The sequence below is a fragment of the Choristoneura fumiferana genome, chromosome 23 (genome assembly GCF_025370935.1).
Source record: "Choristoneura fumiferana chromosome 23, NRCan_CFum_1, whole genome shotgun sequence".
NCBI lineage: Eukaryota > Metazoa > Arthropoda > Insecta > Lepidoptera > Tortricidae > Choristoneura > Choristoneura fumiferana.
Genome location: NC_133494.1, coordinates 13,422,375 through 13,443,416, shown reverse-complemented (window position 1 = coordinate 13,443,416; position 21,042 = coordinate 13,422,375). Strand labels below are relative to the sequence as shown.

General features: G+C 42.1%; 1 protein-coding gene across 1 annotated transcript; it reads right to left on the bottom strand.

Moving 5' to 3' along the window:
• Nucleotides 1-967: 967 nt before the first annotated feature.
• Nucleotides 968-18,688, bottom strand: LOC141441352 (serine/threonine-protein kinase mTor-like). Its single transcript, XM_074106055.1, has 12 exons — nt 18,215-18,688; nt 16,869-17,639; nt 13,978-16,553; nt 13,548-13,714; nt 12,994-13,279; nt 11,138-12,879; nt 9,646-9,805; nt 8,001-8,216; nt 7,234-7,462; nt 5,904-6,046; nt 4,875-5,189; nt 968-4,135 (listed from the first exon to the last, which is right to left on the bottom strand). The coding sequence occupies exons 1-12, from the start codon at nt 18,435-18,437 to the stop codon at nt 3,701-3,703; spliced, it is 7,263 nt and encodes a 2,420-aa protein (XP_073962156.1). The 5' UTR covers nt 18,438-18,688; the 3' UTR covers nt 968-3,700.
• Between the last annotated feature and the right edge of the window lie 2,354 nt (nt 18,689-21,042).

Genomic DNA, 21,042 nt, shown 5'->3' with positions numbered 1-21,042 from the left:
GCAAGTATGCAAGCAACTAAATAAACTTCATGCTACATCGTTTTGTTAGTCGAAGTATCAGGTACGCTACCCTGTTCGACACACTGGAGATCTCTTTAATGTTGTTAGAGAGGGACCTATTAACAAGGAACCCTACGCCACCCTGTGATGTTTGATCATCCTCGCGGAAGTACAGAAGGTGGCCCGAGTCTAAGATGATGGTGCCCTCTCCCTCTCTATGTACTTCACTTAACTCCTGAATATGCCACCTTATGTTCTCCAGCTCCACTTCCAACTGCGCTAGAAGAGTCCTAAAAGTCCGTCCGTCAGTTTACTTAGGTAGCCTTGGATCGCCCGGGATTCTTAGCATCCTCTGCCCCGCCGTTACCATGAACGCTACTATGGCAAGGAATAGCGGGGCGACCGGAACTGGGGGCCATCTCTTTGCCGTGCGCTTCATTCTGGTAGGGGTTTGCCCATAATCCCCACATTGGACATGCGAGTTGGCGATCGTAGGGCACAGTTTATTGCACCGCCGATGCTGCAGCCCATCCGGGGCCGGGGACTTAACTGTGCCGATTTTGGCTGCGCTATGCCGCAATCAGCCAGCTGCCAGAGTCCAGTCTATTAGACGGCAGGGTGCACCACGGGCAGGTAAGGTTGGCTTGGGGTCCATAGATGGAGGTTGGCCCCCTTACACCAAAAATAAAAATAATCTAAATCTTGAAAAGTTGAAAGTTTGAATACCTCAGACAATTACCATACTAAAGTAAGCTGGGGTTATTTCGGGAATCACTTCACTGGAATAACCCCTAAAGGGGTAATTCGGGATTTTTTTTTAAACTATAGCTAGGCCTTTTAGACTGACACAGTCATTCGCAAAAAACGATTATTTGTCATAACATTAATAGTTCAATCTTGTAACTTATCAGGTTTTAGAGATAGCGGTGTTGGGTTATTTCGTATTTAATTTTTGGCACGAAAAATGCACTCGACCCAAAAAAAAATATATTGCACGTCCAACCGATGTCGGCGCCTCGCATCATCTGGAGAGACGCGAGGAGCGGTAAATAGGGCGTCCATTTAAGTGCTGCCAGTGTTTAAACATCAACACGTTTAGGAGAAATTTTAAATAAATGGAATAACCCCGTTTACAGAATTACCCCAAAGCACCTTACATGACCTTATTGTTCAGGCAATAAAGTCCTGTATACAAATCTTTGGCACTTCAAACATATGTATATTTTTGTTGCTGACTGTACATTGTTTAGCCACGGAACGGAAAATAAGAGAAAATTTCATAAGCACCGGTTTGTACCTAAACCAGAGGGGGCTACTACGAAGTTCGTATCGTACAGTCGAGTTCATAAACTTATGAGCAAACATTTTATCAAAAATATCTGAACACGACTCTATTGTTAACGGCGTAGAAGCGTGTTCAGATATTTTTGACCAAAATTTCGCTCACAAGTTTATGAACTCGACTGTACCATCCCTCTCACTCTCGTATTTAAATAATATAAGCGTCAGTGAGTGGGACGGCACGATACGAAGTTAGAATTTTGCACTTCGTAGTATAGGGCCAGTGTCGAAAATGCTCATATGCGCACACACTTTATTCTCACTACACACTTTGAAGACTATTGGCGATTATTGGGCATATATTCTATTCCAGCGGTTGTCATACTTTTTTGGTGACGGAACCCTTTCGAACTAAACATTTACCGGGGCCTCTCTCTGTTATGCTCAGTTGAACTTTTATGATCAGCGTAAAGTAAGTAAATATCATGGGACACTTGACACCAATTGACCTAGTCCCAAACTAAGCAAAGCTTGTACTATGGGTACAAGGCAATCGACATGCCATTTTGTCTTATTATTCTCTATTCCGTGTTCTTAATTATATTAAGAGGATTGACACTATCATTCGACAACATTATTGTTCATTCGATGTAAAGCGGTGCTGTTGGTGGTATCTTTGAACGTTAGAATGTTAAACGACTAAATACGGAAATAAAATAAACCAAACGCAACAAACGCTTGCTGGCCTGCTATGCAGTCACACTTTAAATAAGAAAAAATATTGTTTGCTTACTTAAAACTTAAAATAAATGATACTAAGACCCTGTTTACATTAACCCAGCGATACATGGCGGGAGCACCACATTAGGGAAGCTCTAGCGCAAACCGTAAACAAACCGCCATGACAACGTCAGTTCTCTTTATAGTTTGTCGCCATGACGGATCATGATCATGACATATTTATTAATAACAAAATAACATGATATTTACATCGATAGTAACGATAGAGCTATATTTAAAAAAAAATTAAATAATCCAAAAGACATTTAAAACCAATCTTAATTTGATTGCTTAATAACGACATCTCTTGTCCGGGTGAGCGGTTAGTTCCAATGGAGTGCTGAAAGTTTCTCGATGAGGGCTTCAACATAGATGTCGCTAGTGTCGCTGCTTAAGTGGCTAAATAAGAAACAAACATGTGGTGCATAGGATAAATTCGTGTCTGTACTCCTGTCCAGTGGTGGTGTAGCGGTATAGCACGCGGCACGGAACGCTGAGGACCTGGGTTCGATTCCCAGCGCTGGTCTTATTTTTCTGGTTTTTCTGTGCATCTATATTTCAGTTTGTAGTTTCGACATTTAAGACATTCAAAAAACTGTTTACGGTTTGTCTAGTACTGCATTCTGAGGGCAGAACATTGCAGTAATATTCCCTATTCTAACGAGTTACGCGAGATTGGTCGAGCACCGCAATGTCATACTACTGGAGCGTTTTTACTGGAATAATGTAAACAGGGCCAAAACCCACACGGCTATTTGGCCTATTTGACCATTAGAAATACAAACATACGTTAGATAATATCATATGTATAGGAAAACTTACACTTATCCTTCGGTGGAAGGATTACAACAATTAAAGAAAATTAAAGCTCAATCTCAGCTAATCAATAACTTATTTAGTCTAATTTATTTACAAATAGCATAACACGGCAGTTAAAAAAGCGTAATTAGTTAAAGATTTTCTTTTGTGACTAAAATGTATGTTTATATCTGCAGATCAATGAAAACTATAAAAGTGGCACCATTTGTGGTAGATCCCTGTTTGTTATTTTATTATGACCACTGTGATATAAGTTACGTCTATCTTCTACGTTTGGTGCAACTTTTAGCTGTAATTTTGCTTCCCGGTTTATAAATATATATTTTAAGTGTTGAACGAAACATTTTAAAGAATTTTGTAGAAGTTTGTAGAAGTTGAAATTCTTCCAAGTCCAAAAAGTTAATGAACAAAACAGTCCGTAGAATATATAATAGGACTATACAATAATTTCGCCATTAGTACAAAAAATCTTCTAGTTCTACACACGCACGAACACAGACGTATGTCTGTGATTCAGCGTCAGTGTGTGTGATTCAGTCTCTTCGACTATACAGCCGAATCACGTATCACGGTACAACCTTTCTGCTAATAATGTCATGTTGACATCCCATACATTTGCTAAAGAAATCATAGCGAAATTGATTATGAAAAGTTTCCACCCTGGTACGTGATTCAGTTTCCTGGACTGTACAATTTCTTGAAAATACATTCAACCGCTTCTTTAGATAATATACATAATACAAATGTCAAATTACCCCATTTTGGGCTTGAAGAACTTTAATTTATAGCATAAAACTATACACAATAATACTTGAACGACTTACCAGAATGGACACCACCCTAAATAGCACTGGCACAGATTCTCATTACTGGTGGCCGCTTTTATCAACAAATCCACCTGCTTGGGGACGCTGACAACAGTCTCGATCTGCGGGAAATCCCGTCCAGTCAACTTATCCCTTATCCTATTAAGTATCGACAGCGCTCGTTTGTTCAGGTTAGCTTCAGGCGGTATTTCTACAGACTCATAGTGCAAATGGTTTCTGCTGCGGCTGGGTAAAGACAGAGACGAGTCTATGTCTGACGAGAAGGAGGATACGGTGAGCGAGTGGCGGTCGTTGTCGACGAGACGCCAGTTGAGTAGCGGGTCGTACACGAACGCTTCTAGCATAGCCATCACGCTGTCGCGGTGTTTGTGGAGCACGTGCATTACAGCTTCGCACGTGAAGCGGTATGTGCCTTCGATGCCGGTCACCTGCAGAACAAAATCGATTCTTTTTTTTTCCAAAAATAATATTAAAATATAGTATTTACAAATATATGTATCGCTTCGATCCCCGGTCCGCGCAAATATTTGTATGAAAAATACGTATGTTTGTGCTCGGGACTAGGTCAATTGTCCTGTATATGTAATTATTTGAAGTTTTTCATATTTCAAATTGCGTTTCCCAACCAACTTTTTCGAGTCTAATTTTCCTAACTTGAAAATGGCCAATGGCAATACTTAAAGCCCAAGCCCAGTCAATAAAAAAACCGGCCAAGTGCAAGTCGGACTCGCGCACCGAGGGTTCCGTACAAATATTTTTATTATATGACGTAACTAAAAATTTATGCTTTATACGTTTATACGTATGCGAAGACGTTGCTTCGTAACAAATTTCAAGATTCTGAGTTCACGGGAAGTACCCTGTAGGTTTTGATTCCCTTGCGAGTTTCGAAAATTTGCAGCATAAACGGCTGTAATCTTTTGATTGCGTTGGTTTAGAAGTTTTGATTTTTTCACAGCTCCAAGGTACAGTAGACCTGAGTATTTGATATGAATTTCAGCTTGATTCCTCCACGCGTTCCTGAGAAAAAGGGTCTTGACAGACAGACAGACAGACGGACAACAAAGTACAAAGGGTTTCGTTTTTTCCTTTTGAGGTACGGAACCCTAAAAACAAATCCTTGCTCCAAAAAATATGTTCTTTTATTTACCGGGCAGGCCCACTCACCTCCATAGCATTGATAAGCATCCGCGTCAGTCTGAACGGAATCTTCTCCGGGAACTTCTCCCTCGTTTGCGTCACTTCAAAGCAGTCCCCGAAGTCTATATGCAGTACTTTTCCCGAGACCCGGTGCAGCATGATGTTGGAGGGGTGCCTGTCTCCGAGCCCCAGGATGTAGCCGACCATGCTCATGACGGCCAGAGAGCGGGTGTAGTTGGTGCGCCGCTCGAACCAGGCCTCCGCCGAGGGGCTCTTGAGCCAGAGCAAGCGGGCCAAGTCGTTGCCCGGCGTTTGGGACAGCGTGTGCTCGAATACCTCCACCTAAGAGTATTGTATTTTTTACAATAACCATTAGCATCTTATACAATAACCTAACCAACAAAAAGTTCAATATCTCAAAAACGGCTGAACCAATTTTGATAAAACATGTCTAAGAACCATCGCTAGAAAACCATTCAAATCGGTCCACCCGTTTAAGAGCTACGGTGCCACATACAGACAGACAGACACACACACACACACAGACACACATTGCGGTCAAACTTATACTTACTTATGCATTTTGTGCCATATGACTAAGAACCATTATGCGTTGTAACCATTATGTATTTTGACCACTATGCATTTTAGAACTTATGTCAAAAAATATATATTTTGATGCATTATATTTTATAATTTTCGGTATTTCAACTGTATGCATTTCAACCGATATGTATTTTAAATTTATACATTATAATATGTACCCTAGTGGTCGAAATACTTATTGCAAAATTCCAGAATTTCAGCAGATTCCAGAACCATTGAGAATGACCTGCATTGCAACCAGAACTATGTCTGCCCCACGACCTCCTGCGCCTGGTGAAGCAGAAGCCCGTCACCGCTCCGGTGCGGTAATGTTCATTACGATATTCCCGTGCGTTATATTACCGTGTTCATAATAGAATCCAATGTCGTTATGCTGGTCATTGTCTATGGTTTTTGAACGCATAATGGAGGATTTACTATACGGGTGCAGATAAAGTCGATTAAACATACCTTGTGCTTCAACATGAGCCGCTGATAGTCCGAGGCCATACGCAGCATGATTTGCTGCTCCGTGTTCAGCCCCACCTTTCCTGTTTTCTTGTCGCGGTAGTCGCTGATCAGATTGTACAGCGTATCGCATTGCGGTACCCAGCCTGTACACATAGCAGGAACATTTTTAGGTTTTGTTTAGTCTTTTTTTTTAGTTTTTGGGCAGGGCATATAGCACGGAGAACAGATGGCTGTTGGGGCCGAAAATTTCTCGAGTGGAGACCGCGGACGAGATGGACGGATGACCTGGTAAAAGCCGCGGGTTCACGGTGGATGCAAGCCGCTGCCAACCGAAGCAACTGGAGGTCTGTGGGGGAGGCCTATGTCCAACAGTGGGCGTCCTACGGCTGAGATGATGATGATGATCAACAGTTTTTAATGAATCACGGTTAGTTACATTAACTACCCGCAAATTCTTCAGTCTGACCAGTGGCGGGCTGTGGGGCGGAAGGGGCGACCTCCAGTTCCTATGAGGGCCTCCAAATGTCCATAAGTTCTCTTGATAAAGTCTTGATTCCTCAACAGAGCTAAAAAACGCTTAGTAGACGGATTCGGTTGAAATTTGGTGTGTAAATAGCTGGATTAGCGTGTAAATATTAATTCATAGGCTACCTTTTATTTCGACATTCTCACAAGATCGAGATCTATGGACTTTTAATCCTAAAGCCTCATTTAAGAATAAGAATATGAATAATTTTTATTTATCTAAAAGTGACCACTATTACAATATACCAGTTATATCTGGTGAGTACCAAACTATTTGCCTATTTTATGCCCGGATTTATCGTACGGCAATATAGGCTACGATTTAATTTATTTCATGTACTGCCGTTTCGCACAATTTTTTTCCCAAATGTTTTATTTGGCAAATGTTTCATTTCCCAACTATAAAATTTCTCCGAAACCAATTTTTTTTCTGAGAATATTTTCTTATGGTTTTATAGAGCACAGTAGCTTAGCTTAGGTTTGTTTTATGAAAGTTCCGAAAATAATATGGTTTCGGAGAAATTTGATACTTGGGAAATGAAACATTTGCCAAATGAAACAGTTGCGAAAAATATTATGCCCAGACGGCAGAGAACCATTTTATGGAAATTCACAGACTTAACGGTTCACGCGTGTAAAATCGAGACTTAGGGGCTGTTTCACCATCCATTGATTAGCGTTAACCGACGGTTAAATGTGATGCCGTCTCCGTCAACTCGAACAAAACAAATAGAGACGGCATCACACCTAACCGCCAGTTAACACTAATCAATGGATGGTGAAACAGCCCCTGAATATGAATTACCTATAAGGCCGGAGTTAGGCGACAGCGGTATGACAGCGTACCGCTGTATAGCCAAGTCGTGCCTATATGTGGTGGGGTCGGCCTGCATGAGCGCATTGACCAGCCCGAACAGCTGCATGACGCGTTCGTCCTGCCGCAGGTCCTCGTGACCCTTCAGCAGGAACATGTACTGCTTGCCGTCTGAACCCTGGACCGTCAGGCGGCGGGGGCGCTGCTTCGATTTTATTACCTGGGTAAAGAGCTAAGGGTAAGGCTGCGTAACCACCATTGATGGACCACCAGGATGTGTTGAGAGGAATGTGTTTTTATGAAGCAACCATGAGTTACTCATCTAAATGGTTCCAACGGAAGACCAGCGTCGGCCGCAAGGTTGACATCATGCTGAGTTGGGACCATTTCGTGACAAAATTTGTCTCGATTTCCTTGTTTCCTTTTATCTGCAGGTGGTAGGACCTTGTGCAAGGTCCGCCCGGATTGCTACCACCATCTTGCTCGCTAATCCTGTCGTGAAGCAGCAGTGCTTGCACTGTTGTGTTTCGGCGTGGAGAGTAAGACAGCTTACTAGCATTCGAGGTATCCCATCTTAGGCCTCTAGGTTGGCAACGAATCTGCAACACCTGCAGATGTTTATGGGCAGTGGTGATCTCTTACCATCAGGAGACCCACATGCTCGTTTGCCATCCAGTCGGAAAAAAAACTGCTTTGTAAATGTCAGGCATAAATGTTTTTCTTTCTTTGTTTGTTTACAGTTTATTTAAGTAAAATACCTGTAAATGGCTATGTATATGCGATATCCTGTTGATCTTCCCGCCGGGCACGTAGGAGCCGGGCACGGCCAGCTCGAGGTCCCGGCAGGCGTGCAGCCGCCGGCTGACGTATTGCAACTCCAGCGAGGCGAGGGCGCGGAACTGCGCCGTGATGCGTCGGAACACGTGGTAGTAGAGGTCCCACGCCTCGTTGAGGTAGCGGTCGTCGCTCGTCTCCTGTGTGTAATACTTATTTATGTGGCTGATGCATAATGAGAGGCATTAAAGTACGAGTGTTCGGCGAGTTTCATAATAAGATCACACGAGTGTTTTAATGCCTAATTATGTATAGCCGCATACATAACTTTATCTACATGCATATCATAAGTTTTCTATAATATGTTCAGATATGGCCTGTATTTTTAAGTTAGTGTTACTGATAACTAGTTTGAAGTACCTACCAAAGCTTAAATAAAACAGATAATAAAAAACTAAAGTTTTATTTATAATAATAATTATTATCTTCATGCATGTCATAAGTTTTCTACAATATGTACAGATATGCATTGTTAAAAAAAGTATTACCGATACTTTAATGTAAACATTAAGATGCACTGTACTTTAATGTGAACATTAAGATGCACCCGCAGATACCAGGTTTCTTAATAAAGGCCATTTGATAGTCGTTTCTGAACATATAATAGGGAAGTTATGATATGCATGTAGATAAAGGAGTATTACGATGATAGCGACCAGGGTGACCGGCGACCGCGACAGGTTGCTCTAGTCACGTCATGCAAGGGCCTCGTGCCCTGAAAGTTTCTCGTTTTTTACTAGTCAAATAAAAAGTCATTACGGCTCTGATGACGCGTTGTCAAGATATATTTTGCGAGGCAATATGATGGCGCCCTACACATTAAGGCTGCGTTTCCACCAGAGATGTTCGAGGAATGTGTTTATCATGAACCAATAGAATTCTTAATTTACCTATCTTTGCTCCGCCGAGTAGCTTCCAGTAGAAATATGCGGAGCGAGGATTAGGTAAATTAAGCGTTTCTATTGGTTCATGGCAAACACATTCGCAACACATCCTCGCAGATCTCTGGTGAAAACGCAGCCTTAATGTGTGCGACGCCATCATAGAGCCTCGTAAAATAATATCTCGCCCACACCAAATTTAGGTCCTTTACCGCCGCTCGTAGCAACAGTGCTGTAACTTAACGATGTTATAATTGTTACAACAGTAAAAGAGACAGTATAAACAAGTTTTACAATTATTTATAATGGTTACTAGGTATGGCTAAAATGGCTAGGTATGGAAAAAAGCCGTGGTGGCCTAGTGGTTTGACCTATCGCCTCTCAAACAGAGGGTCGTGGGTTCAAACCCCGGCTCGCACCTCTGAGTTTTTCCAAATTCATGTGCGGAATTACATTTGAAATTTACCACGAGCTTTGCGGTGAAGGAAAACATCGTGAGGAAACCTGCACAAACCTGCGAAGCAATTCAATGGTGCGTGTGAAGTTCCCAATCCGCACTGGGCCCGCGTGGGAACTATAGCCCAAGCCCTTTTGTTCTGAGAGGAGGCCTGTGCCCAGCAGTGGGACGTATATAGGCTGGGATGATGAGGTATGGCTACCACACGCTTAATATGGAAAAGTGACCGACCTTATACTTCTCGCACCAACGCTGCGCGGCACTCAAATCCCGCCCGTACATTTGCAAGAAGGACACCTCCTTTAGAGACTGCGGCGGTTGTGCCAACATAGCGTGCATGCGATCCAGCGTACGAGACATGCCTTTGTAGTCTTTTTCGCTAAAATATAGCCTGCAAACATACGTAATTCTTAACATAATAATACTATAACTATAACACAAAAAAACCGGCCAAGAGCGCGTCGGACACGCCCGAAATAGGGTTCCGTAGCCATTACGAAAAAATCAAGTAATATTTTTCTAAGGATTTCGTATTTTCTACGTAATATTCCAAGCTTAGATAGGTATATTTCAGAACTAAATTATTGTTATTATTATTTTAAAATTTATGACGGTGGAAGCATTCTACACTTCCACTGAACGTAGATATAGTTTAGATATAGTTAGTGTTTAGTATTGTAACTAAGGGACCCCATACATCCCTGTATTTCTTTTATTATTATTTTTTGTATTTTTTTTTTTTAATTGTATAATATAGTTTTTAAGTATTTTATTTGTAATTATATTTTTATGAAAAATGACTTTCTGCCAAGTTTCTTGCGGCGCATTCTTCTTGGCAATGATGGTCTTTCCGAAAGCGCTGGTAGTTTAAAAAAATGACGTGTAAAAGTGCCCATTGCGGCCTATTTACTGAATAAATCATTTGAATTTTGAATTTTGAATTTGAATTTTATACCTTAGGCTGCTATTTACTCTTCAACTACTTACTAATAATTCTCAAGAAAACTTAACCGTTATAGTTTTCCTTGTAAGTTTGATATACTTACTACCATCCACGCTTAGGGTTGTCGACGTCTATTTTAGATTAATTACCTACCGGCAAATACTTTTAGTACGAAAGTTAACTTAAAATTGTCTAGAGAAACCAGACAGATTCTATGCCTGATTTTTTGGAGTCTTTTTGTATTTTTTTTATTTCAACTCCAAATTTTGTTACTTTTACGGGTATCCCGTGAAACCATATCGTAAATACAAACTGAGACATGGATGCACAGAAAAACCAGAAAAGGAGACCAGCACTGGGAATCGAACCCAGGTCCGCAGCGCAAGACGAGCGAGCTAAAATCGAAACGTACGGCACCGACGGCAGCGCAGCCTTGACTAAAGAAAACTTAATCTTCCTTAAATTATCAGTGTGTGCGTGCGGCGGGTGCGTGCGTACCGGCGCCAACCGGCGCGCACACGTTTAAGCCGCGCGATGTACTTTTGTTCGTAGTGAGCTTACTTGTCCTCTTTTACTATGACAAAACTCAGTTATTTGTTTACTTCCTGATTAAACCAGATAATCAGGAAGAAAAATAATCTGAACTATGTTGTACAGACACTACAGAAAGTGCAAATTACAAGATGGCGCTAGGCGACCAAACTTACTAAGTGAAATTTGCTTTGACGTTCCGAGCATAAAAATTATACAAATAAATTTCTAAAATTTTATGTTACTTACCTCGATGCTTCATCTAACGCTATGAACACTTGATCATGCCACAAAATAGCCACCTTAATCAGCTCCTCCGATATCAAAGCCGCCTCGTTCACAAGATTCTGCGAGTGAACACACATCGTCTTGAGGATATAGTGCGCTGCGTTCTTCCTCGTCACGAACGAAGACTTGGTAGCCACCGTCAAAGGATAGACCAGAGCCTGAGGGTGCAGCTTGCTTATATCTATGAGTAGAATGTGGACTAGTTTCGCTACCAAACTCCTCGGTGAGTCTATCCTCGCTATCAACTGGGGTATCACTTGAAGCCATATATTTACGTCTATCTGCCGTATCCCTTCGAACAGAGCATCGTATACGGTCGGGTTGTGGGCGTGATCGAACCACAGCGTCAGTAATCTGAGAGTATCTTGAAGTGAGCTACCGTTGGAAAGACTTATGGACTTGAAAAAACCTTCGATAGCTGGTATCGTGTGGGTGTTGATGAAATCCGGCCTAGCTACCTTTTTATCGCTAGAGCCTCCTGCCACACTGCTCTCGGACATGTTGTCCTGTTGCTTGTAGAATAGAACGGTCTCGAAGTTCATATACGCCCAGGCGTGACAGCCCTTATACCAGTCAGGGGCCAAGATGGCCGCCGCCGAATAGTTTCGTAAAATCTCTGGTATCGATAACTCGTTGATTTCTTGCAGGGACTCGCACCACGAGCCAAGTTTCAGGTGACAGCGCGCTAATAATCGACACTGTTCTTCCGTGTCTGGGTCTGAACTGTCTACAAACCTTTGCAACATGTCGTAAGCGAAGCGCTTATTCCCAGCATCCCATAGGTTCTTACTGTACGCCAACACTATTCTGGGATCCTGCATGTGCAATAGCACGTCAGGGTTGTTAATAGGGTCGCTACCAATAATTGAAATTATTATTTTGTGAGCCTGATTCAATGCCCCGGTCTTTCTGCACAGAGAAGCAAACTTCAGCCACGTTTGAAAGTCTTCCCGCGGACTCAGAACTAAGCTTCTGATCTGCAGCATTTTTCGCCAGTCTTCTACCAGTCTTTGTCCACCCTGCAGTCGGGACCACCATGTCTTGCGAATAGTACTTCGACGTTCTTCAACAAGTTTGTATGTGACGACTTCTTCTAACTCGGTCAGTAGTTGAGCATTAACCAGGGACCCGTAGGCTCTCTGGTAGCTCTCTGTAACTACTGCGGTTAATTCAGAGTCGAGCAGGCTCCTCGCCGTGTCGATATAGTGTCTAGACTCGGCCCATTGGCCTTCGTGGATAGCCAAAATGGCTCTATAGAAGGCTCCTTCTTGCGTGTCTTCCGGCACACAGTCTACACACTTCTTCATAGCATCCCATTCCTGAAGACCCCAGGACGCGGCAGCTGCGATCTTTGCAGACTTCTTTCTTACGTCATCGGATAGAGCGTCCCACTGGTCTAGCGTGATGTTGTATAGTTTTCTCCATTCGCCCATCGCTTCTAGACACCGCATCAGACCTAACTTGGACTCGTCATCTTGCGGTTCTACCTCCAGTTTCTTATTATAAAGGTCAAGCGCCTGGTCCCAATTATGGAGCTTCTCGTACCACCGTACGTGAACGTTCAGCGAGTTGTCTCCGACCTTGTTCTGCGCGATCACGTTTTCCAGTAAACCGTTAGCCGCTTCTTTCTGCTGGAGTTTGTTGTTGATGTATATGAGGGACTCTACAACTTGGGTAGACGGATTGTTTCGGTATTCTTCTTCCTAAAATGTACAAAATGGTTAAATTGGTCTAAAGCCTTTTTCGATGTTTTTTTTTACTTTAACTAACCATAAAAATTTAACATTTAATCGTGTCGTATATCTAGCAACGCTTACCTTATAATACAGCGCCTTAGCATACGCCTTGCATTTAATAGCCGTATCGCCCAGCAGCCTTATGGAGATCGGCAGGTCGCCTTTCTTGCAGTGCTCCATGAACTCTGCCAACGTAAGGATGGCCAGCGCGACATCCGGCGCGTCCGGCACCTCCAGCGCGGCTTCCAGCGCGCTGGACAGCGACCGGCGCGAGCCCTCGTCCAGCTCCGACCAGCACGAGACGAAGGCCGCGTTGAATAAGTCGTAGGCTAACTGAGGGTAGTTTTGAGCTAGGGTCGTGCAGGCTCTGCGAAGATAAAAAAAAAGTAGCTCGACTTGAAACTATTAACGCTGCGATATCATCGAATCGGTCTGTAACAATTTTATAATAGGCTGACCAGAAATATAAAAAACCTGACGCGGGGGCAGCACTTCTACGTTTTATATATATATTTTTTAATCTAGTAGGTATTATAACGTGGCTTTAGTACACCAAATGTGACTATATCAGCCTCATGGGTAGCCATGGGTTTTTTTTGTACAACAGCAATATTTACTATGAGGTGAATTCCTACCTAATAGTAGGACTGTTGGACTCGTTGAGGAAGGTAACGCTCATATCTCGCAGCCACTCCATCCAATCTTCTTTGGTAATCAGGTTGCCAACTGCCCAACTCTTGCGCAAGGCACGGACATTCACTGTCAGCTTCTGCATTGCCTGGACTTCGCTTGCAGGTACAACCTAAACAAATAATTATTTAGTACCTAGGCGACCGAACTTTGCTCGGGCTAAAACTCGATAATAAGCGTTTTCCCAGAGATTAGACCAAGCAATTTGTTGTCCCCGAAAAACCCCACATACCAAATTTCATTGAAATAGTTGGAGCCAAACCGAGATTCTTATATGTATGCAAGAATTGATCGTATAAAGGTATTAGATAGATCGATAATTGAGAAATCAAGCAAACTAAGTAAGAGTAGAGAATTAAAAACAGTAAAACTTACGTCTTTCTTTCTCAACCGCAGGCGAGTTTCGTCCATGTAGTCATCATCGCACGCTAAAGATGAAACGACTTGCAATCGCGTGATCAGTACCACGTAGTTTGGACACTGTATCTTGTGCTTCATCATCAATCTTTCCATCGAAGGTATATAGTCTATGTACTCCCGCCCCAATTGAATTATGAGGGCACAGAGAGTGTTCATAGCAGTAGCCCGCAGCGGCGGGTTCGTGTCCAAAACTCGGGCTAGGCCTTGTATTAAAGACGCAGAATAAGGTTTGAAATACAAATACAAGGAAAGATGCTCAATTGTCTCCATCGCTAGCTTCGAAATCGACATAGGCACGTTCCTGCCGTCAAAGAGCGCTGTGATAGCGGGCACTACGGAAAGCAACACGTCATCTAAGTTGTTTTCGAATTTTTGAATAGTCAGGAGCAGTTTCTCGGTTAAAAACCTGTCTTTGCTTTTGTCGTTTCGCAGAACATGCAAAATATTGGGTAAAATCTTTCGAAGGTATACTTTGAACTCTGTACCGATCGCAACAGTTATATGCTCAACCAGCATAATCAATGTCAGCTGTAGAGGGGTGTCCGGTGTCCAATATTCTTTGATGATATCGAAAATTTCTTCTAAATAGTTTCTGATGTGTATTTTGACAACGGATATCAGTTGCGCCAGCTGGGAGAACAAGAATTCACGGAAAACTGCATTCTCAGTTGTGCGTATCACGTACAGAAGGCTCGGCGTGACGCGCGAGATGTAAGGAACGCACTTGGTGCCCAGAGTTTGGAAGATGAACGTAACCGAATGTACGACGCTGGTGTGGTGCTGAGATAACAAGGGGTCCCGCAGAATACGCATAAGCGAGGTAACTACGATGGCTGGGTAGAACTCATCGAGCACTAAAGGCGACATGTTGACCAACATCTCGCCCGTATTAGAATCAAAGCTTTCGCTTGTTGCCGATTCATCAGGGACGGGTATCAAGGTCGACACAGTTTGAAAATCTATCAAGCCTTGGTTAACCTTGTGCTTGTAGGGATCTAAAGCACCCAACAGACCCAAAACGCGTATTGTTTCTCGTCTATCTCTCGTTTGCTGATCTGATTTCAAGAAGTTTAAAAGCATGTCCATCAATTGAGGGTACTCCATGTATGGAGTAACTACGTGACCAGTGGCGCTAATGATTTGACCAAAAGACCACAGTGCGATACTCCTCTTCTCTGGTTGATTAGGATCCGAGAGCAATTCGAGCTGAATTGAAATAAGTTCAGGAAGCCACTGGTACAAAGCGTTGCCACCTCCATTGACTTCGGCTAAGTCCCCTATCGCTTTTAGTATTGAAGAGACCATGGTAGAGTTACTCTCTTTTTCCTTCAATTTAGGCACGAGCACCTTGAGGATGGTGTCCACGAACTGCCGCGTAATTCGGGGCGCGTGCGATATAATGTTGTTAATCATTCTAAGAGACTGTTCCTTATTACGTGTCGATTCGGAATACTGCAGTTCCATCAATATCTGTACGAACAGTTGTCGTAGCGTCGGCGTGGTGTAGCTAGGATTGATATTACTCAGCCGGGCGACTACACAAAGTGCCAGTTCACCGACCTCGGTATTCGAGTCGTTTATTGCAACAAAAAGACAACTGAGGTGCTCTTCCACAGCCAAGTATTTGTCGTATGCTGGGTTCGTGAAAATTTCAAGTACTCTGTATCTAACTTCATGATCGAAATCGGAACGTCCCAGAGCTAGTAATTTGCCCAAAGATTCATCAACAATCAAGTGAAGTGTCCTCGAATTAGTCAGCGAGCATCGCTCGATAGCTTTAACGAGGAGTTTGGCGGCGGTCCGCACCGCCTCCATCCGCACGTCGTGCTGTTCACTCAACAAATAATGATCCGTGCATCTCCTAATGAAACTCATAAGGGTATTATTCCATTCGAAATCGAAGGTACCTAAAGTGCGTAAAGCTAACACTAATTTATTAGCATCATGTGGTTCCACCATCAGAGCTGAAGACAGTAAATGGACAATCTGTTGTTCAGAACTATTTGGAGCATACGGCTTTTTTCTCAAAATCAAAGAGAGCATGTTCAGAAGTTTCTCAGTGATATCTTTCTTCAGTGAAGGTACATTTTGACTAAGTTCCTTAAAGCAAGTTGTGAGCTGCGCACTCAGTCCTGTGGAGCACATTGGATCAAGAAGCTCCTTCACTTCATTAGCCACATTTTCTTTCATAGCAAACCCTAACAAAGTGACGCAGTTGAACAATGGGGAGTCAGAACCTGCACGCTTCTTAGGAGTATCTTTAAGTGGCAAAGTGAGCTTAATTATTTCTATGATCCTGCCCATGTATTGCTGAATATCAGTTTCTACTGCCACGCAAATGAGCCCTAAAGTAGTAAAAGCCATAGCTCTTTCCTTTTCCCTGCCTCTTAAGAATGTTATTAAGTGGTTGATGGTAGACTTTAGATGCCTCTTGGAGAATACTTCTCTGTTGAATGCAGCAAGCCTCGGTATCATGAGCAGGAGCATTTGATGGACATTGTGTGCTCTGGATATTTGCTGTGCCATTACATCTGCAAAATGAATAAAGTAAAGACTTATAAGTTGACTGAAAAAGAGCTTAGTATAACCATAATGATTTTGTCATAATAATCTTCTTTTTTTTTTTTTTTACTGGACTTGGGCTGCATAATATCTTTACAGGTTGTTTTACAAGAGCTGACACAAAAGAATTGAATGAGTGAATGAAATTATCTGTGTGTTACCTATTTGAATACATTTCACACAAATATGAAAATGTGTTAGTCATTTTCATACAAAAATGTTTTAGTGACATTACTTTCATTCAATCCATTCATGCCAGCTCTTGTGAATCAACCTGTACTTACCTGAGCAGATTTTTTCATACTTTTCAGTTACAAGCTTTTTACAAATTGCAGACTCGAAAATAGCAGTGGCTTGATGTTTCTCCTCAGAAAATTGCTGTTGATTCCATGACGTTGTTATCTTTGCATTCAGTGACATAATTTCATCTGAAGTATCCTGATCAGCATCAAGTTTCTGCATGAGAGCAGTGTACTGCTTCTCCCAAGCCGCGTTAGAGCAGCGCAGCAATTCATTTAGTATCAGTAATGCTCCATGAACATGGTCATCTCTGGTCAAACCTTTCTCTCTAATTGGTTGGTCCGTAAAAGAGGTCATGGCTTCCTCATAACATTCTGAATACCACTGGACTTTGTTGGTCTGTATGGGCAATTCCCTCTGTGCTGTCACCACTAAAGCTGCCCGCAGAGCTTTTGCTGCTGCTTCTCGTATTTGGTCCTTTGGATCTCGCAAAGCTATCATTATATGGTTAAAGAATTTGGTAATTTGCTGGTAGAAGAAAGATGGCATGGCTATAGCTAGTTCCTTTAAAATGAGGGTAGCTGAGAGTCTCTTTCCTTCATTTCTTTCTTCAGCAAGCCACTCATAGCATCTTTTTATCTCTTGTTCTACATACTCCCCTCTCTTCACCCCTAGAGTGGCTGCAAGGCGTCCCATTGCTTTCGCAGCTAGCTCCACAGTGCTGATATCAGTGGAAGGGAAGATGTTTCTCAAATACAGGGTGTAGCGAAATGTTCTACTTTTTGTTGTCTCAGTATCTCCACCGATCAAACATACTGTAACGAATAACAGCTATTATTGTATGTAGGTAAATCAGTTAAGACAATGCTAAGTAACCCTTAAAGTCTATAAATTTGTCATTCAATAGTTTTAAACACACACAGGTACTGTTAAATTTTAGTAATGTGAATAAACCTGCAAAATGAACAACTTTTTAATAAAAAATCATATCCAACACTAGCTTGCATTTGTCAAAGGGAGAGTGTAGGATTTCGCCAAAAGTCCAGCCGTCCAGCTGAACAGTTAAGCAGAAATCATTCTTTTACAGTGAATAACAAGGATAGGTAAAGACTGGACAATGGCCATAAGTATGTCCAATTATACTGAAACAATTGTGCCTTTCTCCCAAATTTAAATTTCTCCCACCTCTCTTAAGGTTTTAGTTTTAGTTATTTTAATTTAATAGTAGTTTTAGTCCTATAGATATTTTGTATTTTATACATTTAGAGTGTCATTATTGATGTAGCAATGAAAAGTGACAAAAAGATAAAAACTACATCTGATAACAGTTGTACCCAGCTAGCTCAGTAAAGCTTAAATAGATATCAAAATAAACATAACCTATACATACCGATGGTAAGTATTCCCGCTTTTTTCTCATTATAATCAAAGCTAGAGGTGAGGATGTGAATCTGCTGGTTAAAGTCGTCAAGCACTTGCGTCAGTGTCTCCGCAGTCATCTCCCGCAGATCAGTTTTCGCGAAGTGCAGCAGCTCCCTAATAGCTTTATGCCTGGTCTCTGCATGACGAGACTTCAGCCCCCCGACCAGCTCGGACACATGATACCCCGTCATTTTATGTAATTAACCGACTCGATGGCTTACAATAAAGATCATACCAAGACAAACAAGTTATTTGGGATTCACATCGTAATAATGACAATCAAAAGAGAGCAGCACCCATCACCGACTGCGATCATTAGGACCGAATGAAAAGAACTGACGGAACCAGTATATACACAATGTATTTGCCTTACGAAATAGATTTTTTATAAACGTAAACAAAAATAAAGGAAGCGAAACATGCGGCCTTCTTCAGTTTTGACGTTTACTGACGTTTATCACAGGTAAGATATGGCAAATATAGAAATTATTATTGGGTACGTAACGTACCATGTACGTACCAAAAACTATGCAAAACTACAAGTAGATCACTATTTGTATCTGAACTACAAAAAAACATAAGCAAACTATACAGGTTCCATTGCTCAATACAATAAATATTGAAATGAGTTTAATGAGTTTTTCATAAAATATTTGCAAATGTCTAACAGTGCCATCTATTGAAATCATTAAACATTCAAATAACAAAGCAGAATGACGCGTGTATTTTCAATACTTTCTACTTGTCATCTATCCACCAACCACAAACAACGAATTGAATCACGGTATGGCCACATTCAAGCTTTTACCCTAGTTCAGGGTAATAGTTGTAAATTATTAATAACTAGCTTTTGCCCGCGACTTCGTCCGCGTGGAATAGTAACTTTGGGGAGTATTTAATTTATTTAGGATACCTATTCTATTCTAGTGCCAATAATAGCACATAGAAACTTCTACGGTTTACTGAAAATCAAAATAACAATTTCAATACATTGCTATGAATATAAAGTTTTTTTTTTGTTCTTCCATCCATCCATGTTCTATATTAAAACATAAATATTTTGCGGGTAGCCATAGCCACATTTTAGCAAAACGACGTGTATTCTACTCTGCCAACACAAAAGGACTAATTCTTCATAGTGAATTCTTGACAGCTTACGTCCTTTATTGTAAGTTAGGAGGGTATAGGATTATAATTAATACGGCATTTTAGCTACATATAGTTCCGATAAATATACTTATTGTAAATTTGTTTGGAATTCCGTAAGAACTTTCATCCCCATATTTTCCAGTAAATAGGTCGTTATTTGAAAAGCGCCGGAACAAATACTTTTTAGGGTTCCGTTCCTCAAGAGGAAAAAAATGAACCCTTATAGGATCACTTTGCTGTCCGTCCGTCCGCCTGTCTGTCAAGACCCTTTATCTAGCGGAGTATCGTTATCGAGTCGGAATTAAAACCCTAAACACTTAAAGCTGTGAAAAAATCAAACATCTAAGTCAAGGCAATCAAAAGCTACAGTCATTAAAAAGGTGTTTTCATACCAATCGCCTTAACAGAAAAAGTTATAGCTCACTGCCGGCTGTCCTAGAAACTTGGAATTTTTCATAAAGGTAGCTAAAGTTTTCAAATTAAGACATTGTTATAAACATTTTTTTTGTTATTCATCATCATCAATCATCATCACCACAATCACCATCATCATCATCAATCATCATAATCAGCACCACTATCATCACCATCACCATCAATCAGCTCCACAGCCTCCGCTCCGCTCAGCAGCGTCCGCTACGCTCTGCTCCACTGCCTCCGCTCCGCTGCCTCCTCTCCACAGCCTCCGCTCCGCCAGCCTCCACTCCGCCAGCCTCCGCTCCGGTCAGCAGCGTCAGCTCCGCTCCGCTACCTCCGCTCTACTTGACTGCCTCCGCTGCAGCCTGCATTGTCTCCGCTCCATCCGTTGCCTCCACTCCACTCCGTTGCCTCCGCTCCGTTGTCTCCGCTCCGCTCCACTGCCTCCGCTCTGCTCCACCAGCCTCCGCTTTGCCAGCCTAAGCTCCGCCAGCCTCCGCTCCGCCAGCTTCTGCTCCGCCAGCCTCCGTTTTGCTCAGCAGCGTCAGCTCCACTCCGCTGCCTCCGCTCTACTTCACTGCCTCCGCTCTACTTCACTGCCTCCGCTGTAGCCTGCAATGTCTCCGCTCCATCCGTTGCCTCCGCCCCACTCCGTTGCCTCCCTGCCTCCGCCCCGATCCGATCCGAACAAATATCTATGTATCTCTTATCACGTGCCCAAATGCCAAGTTTCATAAAGAACCATCGATTTATCTTCGACAATGACGATCTGCCATATGAACTTTCATCCCTTATTTCACCCTCTCACAGGAAGAATTTTGAAAAACGCGCGAACAAATATCTATGTATCGCTTATTAAGTGCCTAAATGCCAAGTTTCATGGTTTTATCTTCGACAGCGACGAACTTCCACCATATAAACTTTCATCCCCTATTTCAACCCCTTAAAGCCTCTTTTTCGCAATAAAAGGTAGCCTATATTCTTTCCCAAGGTCTATTCTATCTTTGTAACAAATTTCATCAAAATCGGTTTAGCGGTTTAGGCGTGAAAGCGTAACAGACACAAGTGGAAGTTCCAGAACGGCAGAGTGAATAAACGCCAATTTGTGTTTTTATTTTATTTTAGTGGGTATTCTTCTCAAAGCCTCACTTTTCTCTATACGCCGGAAGGTATGCGTAAAACATTTTCACGTTGCAAAAAAATAAGTGTGCCTATTCTTATGCTGGAAAG